The 19,704-nt window shown below is 35.3% G+C and overlaps 2 protein-coding genes across 9 annotated transcripts; both read right to left on the reverse strand.

Moving 5' to 3' along the window:
* On the reverse strand, positions 1,157–4,044 carry LOC104731952 (heterogeneous nuclear ribonucleoprotein 1-like). Of its 4 annotated transcripts, none has more exons than XM_010451479.2 (5): positions 3,505–4,044; positions 3,285–3,405; positions 2,927–3,168; positions 1,719–2,838; positions 1,157–1,604 (listed from the first exon to the last, which is right to left on the reverse strand). In XM_010451479.2, the coding sequence occupies exons 3-5, from the start codon at positions 3,149–3,151 to the stop codon at positions 1,591–1,593; spliced, it is 1,359 nt and encodes a 452-aa protein (XP_010449781.1). In that variant the 5' UTR covers positions 3,152–3,168; positions 3,285–3,405; positions 3,505–4,044; the 3' UTR covers positions 1,157–1,590. The 4 variants fall into 4 exon arrangements, with proteins under 4 accessions (XP_010449781.1, XP_010449765.1, XP_010449773.1 ...); XM_010451463.1 differs by having other exon boundaries at positions 3,509–3,546; XM_010451471.1 differs by having other exon boundaries at positions 2,927–3,199; positions 3,509–3,546.
* Positions 8,118–11,554, reverse strand: LOC109129041 (mitotic spindle checkpoint protein MAD1-like). 5 transcript variants are annotated; one of them, XR_002035376.1, is made up of 7 exons: positions 11,190–11,554; positions 10,901–11,119; positions 10,619–10,711; positions 9,545–10,316; positions 9,039–9,275; positions 8,923–8,961; positions 8,118–8,371 (listed from the first exon to the last, which is right to left on the reverse strand). XR_002035376.1 is itself a non-coding variant. In XM_019236564.1 (3 exons), the coding sequence occupies exons 1-3, from the start codon at positions 11,238–11,240 to the stop codon at positions 10,709–10,711; spliced, it is 273 nt and encodes a 90-aa protein (XP_019092109.1). In that variant the 5' UTR covers positions 11,241–11,511; the 3' UTR covers positions 10,362–10,708. The 5 variants fall into 5 exon arrangements, 1 of the variants encoding a protein (XP_019092109.1); XR_002035373.1 differs by having other exon boundaries at positions 10,549–10,711; positions 11,190–11,552; XR_002035374.1 differs by having other exon boundaries at positions 9,144–9,275; positions 10,549–10,711; positions 11,190–11,551.

Consider the following 19,704-nt stretch of genomic DNA (forward strand, 5'->3'; position numbering starts at 1 on the left):
AAATTATATGTCGGTTTGGGTTCACAAATGAGATGGTTAGGGTTTAGATTTTACAATTAAAACGAAATTAGATGGTTAGGGTTTAGATTTTACAATTAAAACGAGACTATTTGTCGGTTTGGGTTTACAACTAAACGTTATTTAGTTCAATATAACATGTAAAATATAAATATTACATGCTATTTTTAAAAATCACACCAAATTTTTCACTATTTCTATCTAACAATAAAAAAAAAAAATGGTGATTGTGTCTTTTTACTCCAAAAAAAACGTGGGTCCTATGGTATTTACCTATAAAAAAATATTGTTATGGTATTTTCTTTATTTTTCTTTATATTTGTGCTATCTACTAATATTACCCAATAAAAAATGACCATGAAAGAAATAAGAAAATTTCCTAAAAGATTGGTTAAATTTTCACATAAAATAGTTATAGAATGTGGAATAACATTTAGTCTATTGAGTAAATAAAATAAAAACTTTCACGTGCAAAGCTTTTACAAGAAGTCAAGAAGGAGGTCTAAAAGTCGCAAAAGCTTTGGACAGACTCTTGTTAATGGGGACCGATGTTTCTACTGCATGTTCTGTAATAATATTGTTTTGATTTCATTGCTTACTAATTCTTAAAAATATACGTTTTTTTGTGGAATTTAAAAATTAATTAAATAAACAGTAGATTAAAAATCAAATAGTGATCAAAGATGTATTGTAATTTGTATGATGTATCAAACCAAAAAATGTTGTTTACCAAAAAAGAAAGAAAAAAATGATGGTAATTTTTCTAAAAACAGAATTTAGTAAAATAAGCAGGTTAACTTTTAAAAGTCACTAACTATATTGTGTTTTAAATTTTTATTAAACTTCTCAAAACATATTTTAGCCAATTATATATTGTGTTATATTTGTTTTAGTTTATTTCCAATTATAGTACGGAATATTAATGTTCTTACATTGAAGATCTAAAATATAAAAAGAACTTTCACAAATTCACAATAAGAAACATAAAAATAACCTTTTAAAAAAGTGAATATATCTCATTAGGGATACATGCAACAAAATAGTCATATCCTTCTCATACACAACATTTTCTCCAAGGCTAATTTGAAAAAAAAAAAAGGTTAAAGAAATCAACGTTTTCATAAACAATTCGATTTGTAAAAAAAGAAAAAAAAAAAAAGGTAAGTAAAATTACAAAACAGAGCACAGAACTCTGAAGAATCTTTTGATCGAAAATTCTACGATCTTTGTTTGGTTATTTCTATGAAAGAAATAAAAAAGTGTTTGAGAAGAACTTTGAAACCAAATCTTCATCCATCTTGTAATATCTTTGGCTGCTATGATCTCTGATCTTATATGCAATAAGAAATATATAAAAAACTGTTCTTTGTTTTCTCTTTTGGTATTCTTTTGGTCTAACAAAGAGAAAGCAAAACCAGAATCTTTGGCAAAGGACTCACGCTGTCTGATCAACAAAGTTGGTTTCTTTGTCATGAGAAGAACCTCTTCACACTCTGCAACTGAAATTGGTTGCTTTTCAATCTACAAATCTCTCTCAAATTCTTTTTTCATGTTTTCTTGGTTTTTGATAACCTATGCCTCAATACCTAAACAAGTAAACAAAACACAGATCAGAACATTTCACTCGCGATCAAATGTATTATTAACCAATGTTACAAGTCTTTTGAGAAGAACAAAGTTAAGCTTCTTTTTTTGGTTACCTCTATTAGTTTGTCTACTACCAACATTGTAGCTTCCATTGTATCCTTCTGAGTCATTTGCAGATGGGTCTGAACCTACATTGTCAATGTCATAGCCGTAAGAGCGAGACAAATTGTCTAGCTCGTGAGAAGACTGAGATGGTAGCTGCTGCTGTTGCTGTTGCTGCCACGTTGAGTCGCTGTAAACCGAGCTCCCTCTGTACAATTCCCCTATAGAACCTTCAAAACCGTTAAATTGGGACGAGGTAAGTCCAGAACCTGTCCCAAAGTTTCTTCCATAGCCGCCACTGTTATCATTAGCAACAGCAGAAGAAGAAGAAGAAGGAAGTCCCCAGTTTCCTCTGTTGTTTTCATTCAAGTTCCAACCGGGACCTGCAGTATCGGTTCTGTTTCCCCATAAGCCTCTATTGTTAGAATTGTAAGGAGAATCAGTTCTATTGTGCCCGATTGGAGAGGTGTAACGGTTTGGGGAAGCACCGTTGAAGTAAGGGTTGCTTGGAACCCGGTTATAACCAAATGTAGAAGTAGTCCCATCATAGCTAGGATTCAAATTCAAACCGAGGCCAAAAGAAGAAGACGCATGTCTACCACTACCAATAACAGGACTAAACCGACCACCAACAGAGCCACCTAGATTGTTATAAAAACAAGGACCAGGAGCAAAGTTGTTAAAGTAGCTATTAGCAGACATCCTATTAGACAAGCCACCACCATAGTTAACACCGAGAGGAAGCGGGCTTCGGTTACTAGAAGCAGGAGGGGAAATCTCCTTAGGTACCGCTCTTTTGACCTCGACTAGTTTTCCATTGAGCTCATGAAAGGTCTTGAGAAGAACTCTATCAACAGCATCATCTGAATCAAAAGTAATGAAGCCAAACCCTCTTGGCCTCTGCGTGTTATGATCATACATAACCACAACATCAGCAATAGTACCAAACTGATCAAAGTAGTTCTTGAACTCTTCCTCGGTAATGCTGGACGGTAAACCTCCAACAAAGATCTTCTTTGCCCTTGCACCACCACCACCATGGACAGGTGACAACATAAGGTGGTTAGGACTAGCGTGTCGTTTTAACACCTGCTGCTGATCATCTCGAGGCACGGCCTTCTTCGCCTCAACCTGAAAGAACAAATTGTTCTTTAATATTCGAAAACTAAATTGTAATGATTTCCCCAATCCCAATATAATGACACTAGACTAGACTAACCGTGCGGCCATCGATGATGTGTTTGTCGAGCATGATGACTCTCTCAGCAACACAAGGATCAGAGAAAACAATGAAACCAAAGCCACGAGCACGGCCAGTGGCACGGTCTCTCATGATCACAGCTTCAACAACATCACCGTAGTTGCTAAAATAGTCTCTTAACCTTTCTTCATCTGTATCCCAGGAAATCCCACCAACGAAGAGCTTCCCCAGATCCGATTCCATATTTTTTTTTTTAGCTCCTGCTCCAATTCAATTCAATTCAGTTCAGTTCTGAGAAAACCATTACAAAAAACCAATCGATTAAGATGAGAGATGAAATTGACAAGAAGAAAAAACAAAAACAAAAAACATTTACTTTTTTATATTTGTTGTTGTTGTTTGTTGTTGTCTGCAAATCTACTAAGACGGAGGAATCAAATACATATTGTGTTGTTGTCCTAATCAAAATAGTAGCGAATTTTGGGTGATCTTCAAATCTGAAAAAAAAAATTGGATCTTTTAAATCACAAAACCAAATAAAAGAAAACCCAGAAAGTGAATATGAATTTATGAAGACAAGAGAGATGAGACGAGACCTACCCAGATGAGGAAATGTAGAGAAAAAGAAGAAATTAGAAGAAAGAAACAGAGAGGGAGGGAGGGTTTTCTTCAAATCATCATCATCTGGTTGGTTATTAAAACCTTTCCTTTTTTATTTTTTATTTTATTTTTATCTGTAAAAAATGGTTTCCTTTAATAAATCCCCCATCCAATTAAGAAAAGGAGAGAGAGAGATTTGAGATTTGGCTTTCTTATGTTTTTTTTTCTTTTTTTTTTGTCATCTGATAATATTATAAGATTTGAAAAATTACATAGTCAATTACAATTTATGCTGGCAGAAAACAAAGATATCTGCAGAGTCTACAGTCGGAAACTAAGCTGACGAACAACAAGAAATTTCCAGAAACCAAGCCAGCAGAATAGAAACTAGAAAAGCAAAGCAGATATTATGAAGACCAAAATTGAAAGAGGACTTTCTTATGGTTTAAGCATCCTTTCCTTTTATCTTGGGGGAGGATTTTGTAAGAGAGAGAGAGCGAGACCTCTTTTGTAAGATGATGGCGACCTCTTTTCATACAAAGAAAACCAAAAATTAATCGTATGTTGCAAACTTGCAATTGAGATAGTTGAAATTAAATAATTTTATTTTGAATGAATACTTTTTAGACTATTTTAACTATTATCATGATCATGGAGACCCATAATATATATATCCCTATTGCTGTTACCTAAATTTTCAAACTAACAAATAGTTTTCTTTTTCTTTTTTTTTTTTCTTTTTTTTTTCTAAATACTTTACATCTTTTCTATATTAAAATAGAAGCATTCTCACAGAAAATGTTGATGTATCATATTCACAGAGCTCTGGACACTATTTCTTTTATTTATCATCAGTTTTTAATAATATTAACATTTATTTACAATTATATTTTTCCAAAAATACAATTAACACCCAAAACTAAATTTTTATATTATCTTTCTAACTTAATTATATCATTTAATTATATTTTCATAAAATTTTTAAAATGAATTTTAAGAACTCTTTGTTCATATGATATAATAATATAAGATTGATATTATAATAGTTCTCACGGGTTAAACTTTAATTATTATACAATTCTTTTTTATAGATATATATACTACACAATCGAATTTTAGATATTTTAATTACTGATAAATATAATCAATTTTGTAAATAAAAATTACAGTAAAAATATTTAATAATTATTTATACTGCACTATGTGCGGGTTATTACCTAGTTATTATTTAAAGTTGTGTGATTTTTATTCTTGGACGAACTCTTTCCAATATTTAAACAATGCATTTATCCAAAATATCTTTCTATATGACTATAGCTATATATGTGTGTATGTCTATCTTCTGAGTATATATATATGGTCTGAATGGTGACCGCGGTTTTGGTTGTGCGGAGAAAGCTGTTTTGGAGTGCGGTACGGTTCAACTGCGGTACGTGCGATTTGCGGGACAAGTGCGGTTTATACAAAATAAGCGGTACAAAATGATATTTGATTGGTGAAAAAACTATTTGCGGTTCAGTATTAATTGTGTGAATGGTAAAAAAAGGAAAAGCGACATATATTATAAATAAATTTATTAATAATTAGTATGTTTGTATATTATTGTATATTATGAATTAATAATAAAAATAATTGTATTTATAAACCTTAAATACTATAGTCGATCAAAAAGTAAATTTTTTTTTTGACATATTGATAAAAAGTTCAACTATATAAAGATACAATTTTTTTTAAAAATTATCGATTACTTTGATTTTTCCATAACATATTTGCAATAGTATCTCTTATTTGCGTCATAGCTTCTCCATCTGCTATCTCTGTTTCATCCATGTCACCTATATCATGTTTAAAATTTTGGTTGTTGTTCGTCTCAGTCGTTACATCTGCGGAATCTGCATCCGAGAAATTTGAAATCCTGATGAAATTATGTAGTCCCACTATAACCATTACCACTCTTTTCTTAATTTGAACATTATATCTTGGAAACTCAGAAAGTATTTATTTATTTTTTATTTTTTTCGCATCAGAAAGTATTTATATCTAGGGAAAATTATATGAAAAAAATTCTTTGACAAAAAGTTACTCCCTCCGTTTCAAAATATAGGATGTATTAGTTAAAACACGCATATTAAGAAATAGTTACTTTTAAAAAGTTTAACCAATCAGAAACAATACTGCATAATATAAAATATAAAATTAATCTTAAAGTTGCATAGAAAGTTGGAAACATCCTATATTATGAATACTACTACTAAAATTACTTATATATGCATACTACTAAAATTACTTTCATATATTACATTTTGAAATTTCTTTTAAGGATAAATGAAAAAAAAAATCTTTTTTTTTGAAAATACATTTTAGAACTATTTGAACGAAAAAAAAAGACACATAAAATTTTTGTTTAATAAAATATGTGTTAGTTTTTTAACTTTATTTATTCAACATAAGTTATATGTTAAAATTACACGTAAAAGACAAGAAACAGTTTAATCACACACAAGAAAAAAAAAGTTATATGTTAAAAAAAAATTGTGTATGCGTTTTTCAAATAACGCAGGGTATAAGCAGTAACAGATAATTAGTGCGGTCCATGACTAACATGAAACTTACAAAACCGCAACTAACTTTTTTTTTTTTTTTTTTTTAGAAAACCGCAAATTACAATTGTTTTGCTGATTGGTGTTTAAAATAAGTTTCACAAAAACGTGCTTTGAAATACGCACTTCTAATGTCTCCATTCATGGCCATAAGGTAGTGAATGGTGAACATTAAAAAGCGGTTTTCAACCTTTTTTTGTAAAAAACGCACTATGGTTACCATTCAAGTTTTTTAAAACATATAAGCGTTTTTCAAAAAAAAAAAAAAAAAAAGTTTTGCGGTTTTGTTCAGCAAATTATATGGTAGACCGCTTTTACAAAAACCCATAGTGTTTTACCCAGCGGTTTTTGAAACAACAGAAAATAATCTAGTTTTTTTACTTCCTTTTCAATATTTAAATAATATATATATCTTATACAAATATAGAGAAGCAAAAATAAAAGAAAAACACATTTTTTTTTTACTTTCCTCTCTAGTCTCTATACTTCTCACTCTCTCACTAACATGTAATATTTTTTAAACACGATTATATAACATTTGGTTTGTATATATATAAAGATATTTCTTTATTAATATAAAAATAAAAATATAGAATTATACTAGTTAATAATACTTAATAATAATTCCGTACCACAAATTATATGTCACCAATCAAACATTATTTTGTATTGCTTATTTTGGAATAACTGCACTTGTCCCGCAAATATATTTGTCCTGCACGTACCCCCACTAGCAAAATTTTTGTCCCACACTACTAAATCCGCGGTTATCATTCAGATCCTAAGTTTTGTGAAAATAACAAAATCTTTAAACCGGATATAACCTTGTCAAGATCGGATGATGTAGGTGACATGGATGCAACAGAGATATATAGCAGATGGAGAAGCTATGACGCAAATAAGAGATACTATTGCAAATATGTTATGGGAAAATCAAAGTAATCGATAATTTTTTTTTAAAAAATTGTATCTTTATATAGTTGAACTTTTTATCAATATGTCAAAAAAAAAAATTTACTTTTTGATCAACTATAATATTTAAGGTTTATAAATACAATTATTTTTATTATTAATTCATAATATACAATAATATATAAACATACTAATTATTAATAATACTGAACCGCTTTTCTTTTTTTTACCATTCACACAATTAATACTGAACCGCAAATAGTTTTTTCACCAATCAAATATCATTCTGTACCGCTTATTTTGTATAAACCGCACTTGTCCCGCAAACCGCACGTACCGCAGTTGAACCGTACCGCACTTCAAAACCGCTTTTCCCGCACAGCCAAAACCGCGGTCACCATTCGGACCCTAAGTTGCTTTAAAAATAAAAGTGAAGTTAACAATTTCTTTAGAAACTTTACAATTTTATGGGTTCATTGGTAGTATCTAAAATTAGGGTTCTTAATTTAATTTTTTTTCAAATGCTGTTCATATTAGTTGAATCAAGTGCCATGTTTCCACAAAGAAGAGTTCATGCGCTTCTGCTAGTGCTTTCCCTTCCTCCACGCTCACTGCTCTTATGTTTTCCAAGTCACACTTGTTTCCCACCAGCATTCTCGCCACCGTTGTATCCGATGGACTGAGCCAACAGAGCAAATCAATTGTTTTTAGAACTTAGAACAGGTTAAATGCCCAATATTTCTATAGTTTTTACATAGAAACAAGGACGTCTATATGATCTACATATAGGTTGGTTTACCAACAATGATCGCTTAAGGCTATAATCATATGAGAATGAAGGGCATAAGCAGTAGCATCCTCCTCTGTTTCTAAAGCCAATATCATCTTTTGGGCGAAAGCAATGCTCTGTTGTGTTCTAGTAGAAACATGAGTAAACTTTTATCTATCTACACTGCAAAAATTACGCAGCTACAGAGTCTAATCAGCAAGCATCATGAGTTTCATATACATATGAACCCATAAATTTACTNTCAAAACCGCTTTTCCCGCACAGCCAAAACCGCGGTCACCATTCGGACCCTAAGTTGCTTTAAAAATAAAAGTGAAGTTAACAATTTCTTTAGAAACTTTACAATTTTATGGGTTCATTGGTAGTATCTAAAATTAGGGTTCTTAATTTAATTTTTTTTCAAATGCTGTTCATATTAGTTGAATCAAGTGCCATGTTTCCACAAAGAAGAGTTCATGCGCTTCTGCTAGTGCTTTCCCTTCCTCCACGCTCACTGCTCTTATGTTTTCCAAGTCACACTTGTTTCCCACCAGCATTCTCGCCACCGTTGTATCCGATGGACTGAGCCAACAGAGCAAATCAATTGTTTTTAGAACTTAGAACAGGTTAAATGCCCAATATTTCTATAGTTTTTACATAGAAACAAGGACGTCTATATGATCTACATATAGGTTGGTTTACCAACAATGATCGCTTAAGGCTATAATCATATGAGAATGAAGGGCATAAGCAGTAGCATCCTCCTCTGTTTCTAAAGCCAATATCATCTTTTGGGCGAAAGCAATGCTCTGTTGTGTTCTAGTAGAAACATGAGTAAACTTTTATCTATCTACACTGCAAAAATTACGCAGCTACAGAGTCTAATCAGCAAGCATCATGAGTTTCATATACATATGAACCCATAAATTTACTATTTTTAGATAATGAGAAGACTTCTAATAGATTTGAAGCCTAAAAAAATAGCAAACTTGGTTTCAAATTCTCAATTCTAGTCAAACCTACTACCTAATTGAGCATGACGAGTCTCCCCAATACTCTCAATCCCATAGTCAAATATTAAATCCTATACATCCTATAAATCGAAAGTAGAGATAATCATAAGAAGAGAGTACCTTCTCTGAGCTTGCATTCGGATCAAATTGTATGTTAACCTGTAATTGAAATACTTATCAAAAACAGAGAAACATAAACTGATAAACTCATTCAATCCATTCAAGATCAGACTCACCACAAACTCAATGTACACAAACCCATTCAAGCTACAGCAAAAACAGAAGGTGCTCTTATCAAAAACCCATTCAAGGTGCAGTCAAAGAAGTAAATTTTTTGGGACCTGTATTCTTTATTGTATCCATACGCAAAGATGATGTCCGGAAACTCTTGCAAAACCGCAGCAGAACATGAATTCATCAGACTGAGTGCTGTTTCATCATTAGGCTTCTCAAACTCTTGAACTTGAAAAAATCTATAGTCATCAATCAAGGTAAAAACAAAACAAAAAAATCCTTAAAACAGAAATATAAATAAGCATAGACATACATACTCCTTCATCAATGTTTAAGAAAATATGCAAGTAATGTTTATAAATCGAATCCTAAAAATTGCAATCAAAGAGCATCGCAATTGACATTTTTATAGAATGTTGATTGATTGATAGATTTCGTGATGAAAAATCCTCATCATCAACCATGTCCGTCAACTAACAAACGAATAAAAAGCGAGAAAATCATTTACCTTCACGACCATCGATTCGAACAACCATCAAGTTAGGAAGCATGACTCGTCCTCCAATTCAAATCCAGATCAATAAATATACCAAAGCCGAACCATGGTTCTGCTTGTTGTTAATGAGGGAGGACAACCATCAAGTTTGGCCATCATACTGATCTATACAAGCAGAAAATCTTCTTCAATCAAGACGAAAAATTCAGATAATGATCAGGGGTGGAAGACGATTTTCTTCCTCAATCAAGACGAAACTCTTCCTCAAATTTCATCGAGGAAACGAGAAAAAGACGACAGTGAGATGGAAGAAAGAAAAACACCGCCTTTATTTTTTGTTTTTTCCCTAAAATTTTACTCCGAGGCTGACACGTGTTTGCCGTTTCTTAAATCCTTTCGGTAAAGATCGATTGTTAGTTAATTAGGATTTTTGATTTATTTTTTTAGCTTTTCAGGCTAACAAACTTTGCTTAAATACCACCAATGGAGATGCTCTTAGAGCATCACCATTGGTTGCATTTAAGCAAAGTTGTTAAAAACATTAATTTGAATAAAAGTGAATAAAATTTGAAGTTAACAAACTTCTTAAGAAACTTTCTATTTTTATTGTCCATTGGTAGTATCTAAAAATGTGGTCATTATTTTGGTCATCCTCGGGAACTCCTTTTTGAAGACAGACTTGTTAACAGAGAGCATAGGCTTGTTTTGTCTTTTTCTCTTGGTGGTTCCGAGTACCACACCTTGGTCCTTGTCAGCTTGGTCACTGTCTTCTTGTTGGCCAAACCTGTAATCATATCAAAAAACTACAAATTAAAATAAAGTCTATAGATTCTTATACAAATCCAATCACAGACTTCAATTTCAATCTAACAAACCCCAACCAATTCAATAATTCACCAATTACATTTCCATAGACTTAGGCATTGACTTGTCTTCATATAAGCAACATTCTATCACACAGATTCAGAAATCAAAAATTGAGATAAATCTAGAGTGAACAAGAGTTGAATCAATACAAGAGTGCTTGTAAGAGTTGAGGTTGATGAGGTGTGTTTTTCTCTTTGCTGAACTGAACCTTGGCGTTACCTCTGCCGAACTGCTTCACCAAGAAACAGTTGTTTCTCTTTACGAGATCCCAGACCAGCTGTCCTGGAACTGTTGCCATTTCGAGCTCCTTCACTAATTTTTGCAAAACGAAAATATTTATTAACATAACATATATGAAACGATCAATCAAGGGCTTAAACAGAATAAAGAACAACCTATAGCATGCAAAAACAAAATCCAACAGCTAAACATGCACATCCTATATGAAGATCTGCATAAACGCTATGTTAAAGAGAGTAAAGTAGGCTCAGCAAAAATCACCTTGTTGTAGAGTATAACTCCAGAAGAGAGTATACGACATTGATAGGTGCAAAGGTGTTGATCGGAATGATCACTCAAAGTTTGTAGCAGAGCAGGAGCAGGAAGAGGAGAATCTTCGTATATGACTATCTGCTTGCCGGAACCAGAGGCGTTGGCGGAGATTGGGCTGCCTCCAGCGTCGGACTTGAGCCTTTTCGGCGGCGGAGTTCTCAAAACAACCTAGAACTCTAATTTTGTTAACATCAATTCGCAATTAACAACATAGAGAAGTGTAGAAATTGGATCATACCTCGTTAAGATTAGACTCCTGCTTGGGTTTCCCGAATACTCGATTCATCATGTTCAAATTCACCGAAACCCACACGAACACATGCCACTAAAAATTTCAGTTTTGGCCATCATACTGATCTATACAAGCCAAAAATCTTCCTCAATCAAGCCAAAAAATTCAGATATTGATCTAGATGGATGTATGAAGAGTATCTTCCTCAATCGAGATGAAACTCTTTCTCGATGATGAAAGAGAAAAGACGACACCGATAAACAAAAAATAAAAACACTGCTTTTTTTTTTTCTTCTAAAACTTTACTCAGAGACTGACACGTGTTAGGTAAGCATCGTTGCTAAAATGTCTAAGCTAAAGATCGATTGTTAAGTAATTAGGATTTTTGATTTATTTTTTTAGCTTTTTAAGCAACCAATTTTGCTTAAATGCAACCAATGGAGATGCTCTTAGCATATTTAGGGGAGGCTAGAAACGGTTTATAATGGGCTTCATATTAATGGGCCTACAGTTTGTCCAATTTCTACCCAAATTTAATTTTCTATCTCAATGGTAATGTTTAAAAAAAAAAAGTTAATTTATCCTTTATACTATAAAGCACAAGTCACCTAGCCAATTAAATTTTGCCACATCAGCTTTTAATTTTCTTTTTCTAATTTAAACAAAAAAACATTTATCCCACAACTGAAAAGAAAAAATAGCCGAGCAAAAGAAAAAAAAAAGCAAAAAAAAAAAAGAAACTGAACTAAGTGATGTTTACAAATTTTTGGGCTATAAACAAAGCCCAAGTCCATAACAATTATTTGTAAATTCTAAAACTACTATCTTTGTTTGTTCCTCTTATTCGTGACTTTCTCCCACTAACACGTAACACCTCCACGTTCATTAAGCGCTCCTGAAATTTTGATAAACTGTAAATAATTCAAACGCTGATTTTTTCCCCCACTAACACCTCCACGTTCTGATTTTACAACCGATTTCTCATCTATTTAAATCCTAATTCTGTCTCTTTTATCTGTATTCCTCTCTTTCCATTTTTTTTTCTCATCTAATTACATATCCTCTATAATCCTCTCCTCTTTTTTTTTTCCTGATTGCTCATCTAAACTACAGTTACAATTTTCAGGAAGGTAAATGTTTAAACTTTTGTTCTTATTCATAAATTTTCTCTTAAACTTATATTCATTATGATTTTTATTTATTCCAGTTATTGATGAGAAGGGGAATTGAGATGCAAAAACAATTAATTTTGTTTTTAAAGAGATATTCCAGAAAATTATACGACGATGGCTCATATACTGGTACTACCTTCATCTCTACGATTTTTTAATTCATGTAAATATTAACATAATTCATTGCACCTACATACTTACTAATTTGATGAGTTGTTATTTCTCCACATTTATCTAACCATCATTTTTATGATGTTTCCTGTTGAAGGGAGTGCCAGAGGAACGATCAAGAAGAAACTTCCCTTTCCCAAGTAAGAAAGTGATTCCAAGATCAACAGCAACTGTGTTTATGTTTTTATGGTTATCCTTTCTCATATATTTTTTTTTTGCTTTTCTAATGTTAATACAACTCTGTAATGTTTAAATCTACACATCAAATAGAATTTCTTAATTTTAAATGCTTAATGTTCATAGATTTGCTAATTTTTTTGCATTTACAAAGTAATGATCATGTTCTATGAACTTGAAACGTAAGGTGTATAATTAGCAAAACCAAATACGTGCCCAAAACTCTATCAGATTGACATTTTAGGCTATAATTTTGAGGCTCATCTTATAAGCAAAATTATAGTACTTTTTTTTATTAATTTGTAAGTAGTTATATATTGTTTGATCACAAATAAATATTCTGTGCGTATGCACGGGACAAATACTAGTAATAATATAATACATATGTTTTTTTTTTAGTGTAGCAGTAGACATTTTTTTAATCATTACAAATTTTCCTTAAAAATTTTACCAATCCACAAATTTTAGCTTTTTAAAAATCTTCCACAACTCTCTTTTCTTTTTTCTTTTTCTTTTTAAAAAAAAAAATTATTAAGATTTGGTTAAATCAGGCCACAGTTAACAAAATACAAAACCAGTTTTACATCTAAAAGATTAGTTAACTTCAGTTAGAGCCTCATTCGAAAAGTGTCTATAAAAAAACATTTGCAGTCTTATATTTTAGTGCAAAATTTGAATTTCATGTATACACCATGAAAATCTATCTAATATAATAAAGTAGGTTTATACTCTCTAAAAAGTTTTATCTATCTGCCACGTGGCATCTCTGAATCCTCTTATTTATTTTTTTAAATTTTTATTTTTAAGGCCAATTCGTTTTTTTCTATAACAAAACTAAAATATTACAAAGATGTGATACAAAGCCTTATTGAAGCCGATACTTTTTTAATAATAAAAGGCTAATTCGTCTTTTATATAACGAAACCCAAAATGCTATATTACAAGAATGTGATACAAAACCTTATCGAAACACAAATATGAACCCAATTATATATGAAAAGACATGTTACTAGACACGTTTTAAGATGACAGTCCTAGGTTTATGTTGCAGATGAGAAAACCGTCTGAACACCGAAAGTTGCTCACCGCCAATTTGAAGTTGCCGACAAAACTATATCGTTGACCAAACAAACATCATATTGGAGAATGGGCTGTAAATGGAGAATAGGCTGTAAATGGTTAATGGACCAAATGATTTTGTCGTCATGGATTTAGCCAGAAGAAAAAAAAAACAAAAAAACAAAAACAAATTACGGCATTACACGTTTGGGCGGGTTTTTTTTTGTTTAGTTTTAGTATATTTTAATTATTTATTTTATTGTATTTCAATAATTTTGAGTATAATAAACTGATGAGTTTTCCTTTCTTTAACTTCATTGGTGTATTACATGAGTCTGTTGATTTTTACTGACTAAATGGTATTTAAGATCCAACTAATGGTTAAGTTTGTAACGTTAATTTCCACTTTTGGCATTCATTTTGTAGTTAAGTGTACATATGTGAATTGTGATCACAACTATTGGGGCTGTATCTATAAAAAAACGTAATGATTTGACGACATATATACATTATGTATTTTAGGTATCCTATTTAAGCAATGTTCTAAAATATGGTACATATATGTTAGACGTACCGTACAGCGCCATATAGCGTCATATTCAACTATTTAGACTACACGGTTCTATTTGTATATAGAGCAAATTTGACTACACGGTTTTATTTGTATATTCGAGTATTTAGACTACACGGTTAAATAAATGCATGCAACTAAGTTTGGCTTTAATCTAAACGTTACAAAAACCAATTGTACTTAGAGCAATGTAGATTAGAAACAAAACTGTATATGAAACTAAAGTGTATTAAAAGCAAACCTGAGCCCGAAAAAATCACAATTTTGTAACGTGAGGCTACTAAAATCCCACACTAAGAGTAAAAAGACTAATAACAATGAATTCTTAAAAATATAATTGTCATTCGTATGATATTAATATAATTAAATTTATTTTTAAATGACATTAAGACATAATTAACTGTGAATATTATAAATCTACTTTCATTACATAGTAAGAACAAAATTATTTCCTTTAAATTAGTAAGGTACGTACACTTTCCACTAACTATCATCTTTCATTTGTAAGGTCTCAATTTCTTTTACTTTTCTTGTCACTTTTGTAAAACTGAAAATTCCTTACTGTACTCGAGACAAGACCTCCGATTCAGGTTTTCAATCAAAAGGAGTACTTGTTCGGAAAGATCGACATGAAGATGAAACTTATCGCAGGAAACTCAGCCGAAACCGTCACTGCTTACTACATATGTAAAATTTCATATGTCTCCGTTCCTTTTAAACTTTGTGGCATCGTTTGTTTAATTTTCGATCTAACATTTAGAATGTCTTTTATAGCTTTCTTCAAAAGGCGAGACATGAGATGAGATCGATTTTAAGTTCTTGGGTAATGTTATCAGACAGCCAGGAATAGCCTTTTCCGACGCAGTTCGTCTGGAGCCCTACTCACCTGTGTTGATCGCGAGGAGTAAGAACGAATAATGACGGAGGTTCACGAAGGTGACAGTGGCAACCATTCCGGAGGATGCGCAATCGCGTTGAAAATAAAAAAGGATAGCCATTATTGGCCAACCATGGTCGCTGACTGCGAGGCATTCTCAGCGAAGTGCGAATCTTGTCAACGTCATGGACCGATGAAACATTTACCTCCCGAACTGCTGAATACCGTCATTGCGCCATATTCCTTCATGCGTTGGGCAATGGATCTCGTCGGGCCATTGCCTCCGTCAAAATCAAAGCGGTACCTTTTGGTCTTGACCGATTATTTCACCAAGTGGGTAGAGGCTGAATCGTTTCACAAGGTGCAATCGCTGGACGTCATCAACTTCATTTGGAAGAACATCATTTGCCGTCACGGGCTCCCATATGAGATCGTCACCGATAATGGAACACAGTTCACCTCGCTCATCACCAGACGTTTTTTAAGCAAATGGGGGTTACGCTTAAGTACCTCGACCCCCCGATATCTTCAGGGGAACGGTCAAGCCGAAGCCACAAATAAGACCATAATAGAAGGGTTGAAGAAACGCCTCGGACGAAGAAAAGGAGCTTGGGCAGATCAACTTGATGGCGTGCTGTGGTCCTACCGGACTACCCCACGGCGAGCTACAGGGCAGTCTCCATTCTCGTTAGCCAATGGTATCAAAGCATTGGCTCCAGCCGAGGCCGGAGTGCCAACGCTTTGCCGTACTATGTTGGTCAATGAATCTAAGCTCAACGACAGCATGATGCTCGATCATATCGATTACGACGAAGAGGTACGCGATCAAGCCCTGGTCCGAATCCAGAACTATCAGAACGCTGCGGCCAAGTACTACAACAAAACTGTCCGGCAACGACGTTTCAACGAGGGTGACCTAGTGCTGCGCAAAGTTTACGAGAACACTTAGGAGATCAACGCCGGAAAACTTGGCACTCGTTGGGAGGGACCATACCTCATTTCCAAAGCAGTTCGCCCTGGAGTTTACAAGCTCTTGACCATGGAGGGCAAGCAGATCAAAAACTCGTGGAACGCGGCTCATCTTAAACGTTATTATTACTAGGTCATTTGACCGATCTCGATTTTGAAAACGTGTGTACTATGAACTACGACTGGCTTGATCCCAATTTTGGGTACGTAGACAGCCCCCGATTTCTTTAATAAGATTTTGTGGGCGCAGGTGGAAAACTAATGAGATTTCTTTTCACTAAAGAGAAAATTTTATTTCGACTTAAGTAAAAATTCAGTTCGGCATCTCGCCACATAAAAGAGAAATCTCTTACTTCGGCATATCGCCAACATAGAGAAACACAACAACAAAAAGCAAGAGAAATTTAAAGACTCCGTCGATGTGGAAAACACCGATCCCGTTGGACGAAATGACAAGTCTTCCGATCACAGGGAGCCGGTGCGAAGTGAGACCTCCACCTGTGATCTCAACCTCCTCGGCGATTCACAAGCGCAGAGCATGAGAGGTCGGATTCCAGTGGTTCTTTGATGATCAGACCTTCGAGATAGGATCGCCAGCTTTGACGCTCCCGCCTTAGTTCCTCTAGCTGACCTGCCTACACCTCCGCACCTCTAGCTTCCATTTCTTCGAGGAACGCGCATGGGCCTTCTATGGTGTTGCTCTCCCTAAAATGGTGGTCCGTAGTTTTCAGATGGAGAATGTACCGTCGTAGCCTCTCTATGCGACTTCTGTAGATCGGAATTTCCACGATATGCAGGTTTTCCAATTCGCCCAGCGGTTCGTAGTCGCCTTCCGGCAGGTCGGGTATTAAGGCTCTGGCGACCTGTCCTTCATATCGGTCACGGTCAGCAAGCAGTCGGGTCATACGCCAGTTCGCCAAATAGAAGCCGTCGGCGATGAGCTCATCAAGAAACGAGATGGTTCCTTCTAGACGGTAGAGCTGGAAGAAAAGATCGTATATCAGACAAAAGGCCTTGATATACGAACTCATCCTTTGACAGCGAGCTCGGTAGATGCGGATCCCTCTCTGTAACGGAACCTCCTCAATATCCACAACAAGCTCACGAGATGGAGACGGGACCGTCTCTTCCAGGGGGATTGCAATATTCGATGCTTCTGGGTCGAATCTGCTGACGCCGGCGGCAGTCAGCTCTCGAGCTTGCCTCAACCATGCATATCGAGTTGTGATAGGCATGCTTTGCAATTTATCTTTCTGAAGTTTGGATTTGAGGTGCTCAGCGAACCTCCTTTCTTCCTATTTATAGGGGGAAAGGGGGAGATAAATGTTGCGTCCCGCAAATCTCGCACCCATCAGATCGTAGGGGGATACGCGCTGCGTCCCAAGACTCTCCCGCCAATCAGATTGCATCGTGAAACCGAGTTCGCATTCAATGATGCGGTTATGCCTCGGGAATGAGCAAAAAAAAAAAAAAAGACTACCATGTCTACTTAGTTTGGAACCGAACTTATCGACATCTTGGCCAGATGATCGACTTGCTACACGCTCCAACGCGAGATAAATCGAACCCAGAGAATTCTTACTGAATTGTTTCGATAACTTTCTAACGAGAGATAAGCCAAACCCAGAGGATTCTTTTGAATTGTTTCGTAAGCTCCAGTCCGGACGGATATAAGCCAAACCCAGAGTCTTAAATTTTGCCTTCCGACTTCCGAACTGGAACAAAGAAGGTGAGCCGAAGTCCTGTACTTCGCCCTTCGCCAAAGCGCATGAACGCTCAGGTTAAATTACCCTCATAAAGATTACTCGATGTAAGCCGGGAGACGTCCCGTCTCATGTAAAATTCTGAATAGAGTAAAAACTTTATTGCAAACATAATTCTTCCAAACGTGACAACATTATTGATATAAAAAAAAGGTTTCAAATCGCCAGTTACATCAGTTATCCAGAGCAAGCCCCGCTGCGATCTTCCGAGTATCTGCTTTAAGACGCTTCAGCATGGGCCATATTAGTTGAAGTCCTGTTTTCTCCCATTCATCAGGACAGGATTCTAGTGACCTGATCTTCTGTTCGGCCTCGTCAAGACGACCGATGGTTCTTTTCCTTTTCGCCTTCAAGGTGGTGATCTCAGCTTCCAGTACGGCTAAAAGGTCGTCAATCTCATTCTTCCTCATGCGATGATAGTAAAGTTTGTGGCATTGCTCCCGGTGCACAGATTCGATCTGCACACAAGATAGTCAATTAGAACTAAAACTTAGACGTAACAAATACGCGCGAAAGTTAAAAGGAGTTACCTGGCGAACAAAGGCGTGAGCTGCAGCGGCCTCTACGTTGTTGGCACGTTTGTTCATATAGAATGGCTTCACTTCGGACGGCATGAATTCGCCGCTCAAGGAGAAACTCGGTTCGCCTGGCGTGGAGTTCACCGAATAATAGCAGTCATTACAATACTCGATCAAGCACGATGGCATATCTCCCACCCTGTCCAGCCCATTTTCAATCCAAAATCTTGGATGGGATTCGAGCAGTTTAAGTTTGAGTAGCAATTCGTTCCGCGACTGTTCTGTCGCAGTCAGCCGAGTACGATATTCGGAGTGGCTTTCTTTGATGCGAGAGAGGAAGGTCTCTAAATCCAACCGCGCTTCCGGCTTAACACGGAACATCAACATCCATGGAGCTCGGATGTTCGGGTAATAGGACATCCCTCTTTCAATGGCTTCTGGGTTCGAGAACGTCGGAACATCATTTCCGACCTCGACTTCGGGATCAACACTGCCTACAAAGCTTGGCATCTTGAATTGCTTTGTTCGACGTAAACTGCGATTAACTGAGAGGCAGGGCTAGCATATTTATACTGGTCCTAGAGGAATGACTTCCAATTGTGGAATTGGAAAACTACCATTTTCATCATTAAGAAAAAAGGAGATATTCCATGCAAGCACAAAAGAGAATTTTCCAAAAAGATAAAGTACTGAGAAACCGACCACAAAACGGGCAATATCATCACGAAGTCTTAAATAAAAAGAAAAGGCAAACATAAAAAGTTCATTAAAGTCGCAGCCAAGGAACAGCGGTAAGAGTTCTGGAGGATCAGTCAGATCGGCTTGGAAGATCTCGGCATTGGAACCATCTAGGTGTCAAACGGAGTCCGGAGCCGTGGTCCTGGGGTGGAGAAGTCCGAAGCCGATCTGGTCTGGAGACATGGTGAGATCGCCCTCTTCTAGCTCCAAGATGTCCAGTGCGTCCACCTCACCCCATGCTTTCTCTCGCTTCTCCTTGATCTCAGTAATCAGGTTGTCAGGAATAGACGCTCCATTCTTCAAGAGGTACCCCACAGCCTGTTCAATCCTGTATGCCTGATTGAGGATGTCTTCTTTCGGTTGGGCTATGTTCTCCTGCTCGACCAGATAAGCCTTTACCTTGTCAAGACGGCGCTGCGCCTTCTTCATGGTACCCTCGACTTTGGCCTGACGGTCTAGGTGTAATCGTTTCATTTCTGATTCAAACCTTGTTCCCAGATCATCGA

Source organism: Camelina sativa, chromosome 2, assembly GCF_000633955.1.
Source record: "Camelina sativa cultivar DH55 chromosome 2, Cs, whole genome shotgun sequence".
Taxonomy (NCBI): Eukaryota; Viridiplantae; Streptophyta; class Magnoliopsida; order Brassicales; family Brassicaceae; genus Camelina; species Camelina sativa.

What these genes read in the sequence shown, in the direction of transcription:
- LOC104731952 (XM_010451479.2), bottom strand. Translation starts at nt 3,151, where the DNA reads ATGGAATCGGATCTGGGGAAGCTCTTCGTTGGTGGGATTTCCTGGGAT. An exon ending in ACATCATCGATGGCCGCACG is followed by an intron (nt 2,839 to 2,926) that starts GTTAGTCTAGTC and finishes TTGTTCTTTCAG; the next exon opens with GTTGAGGCGAAGAAGGCCGT.
- LOC109129041 (XM_019236564.1), bottom strand. Translation starts at nt 11,240, where the DNA reads ATGATGAATCGAGTATTCGGGAAACCCAAGCAGGAGTCTAATCTTAAC. An exon ending in AGGAGTCTAATCTTAACGAG is followed by an intron (nt 11,120 to 11,189) that starts GTATGATCCAAT and finishes TTAGAGTTCTAG; the next exon opens with GTTGTTTTGAGAACTCCGCC.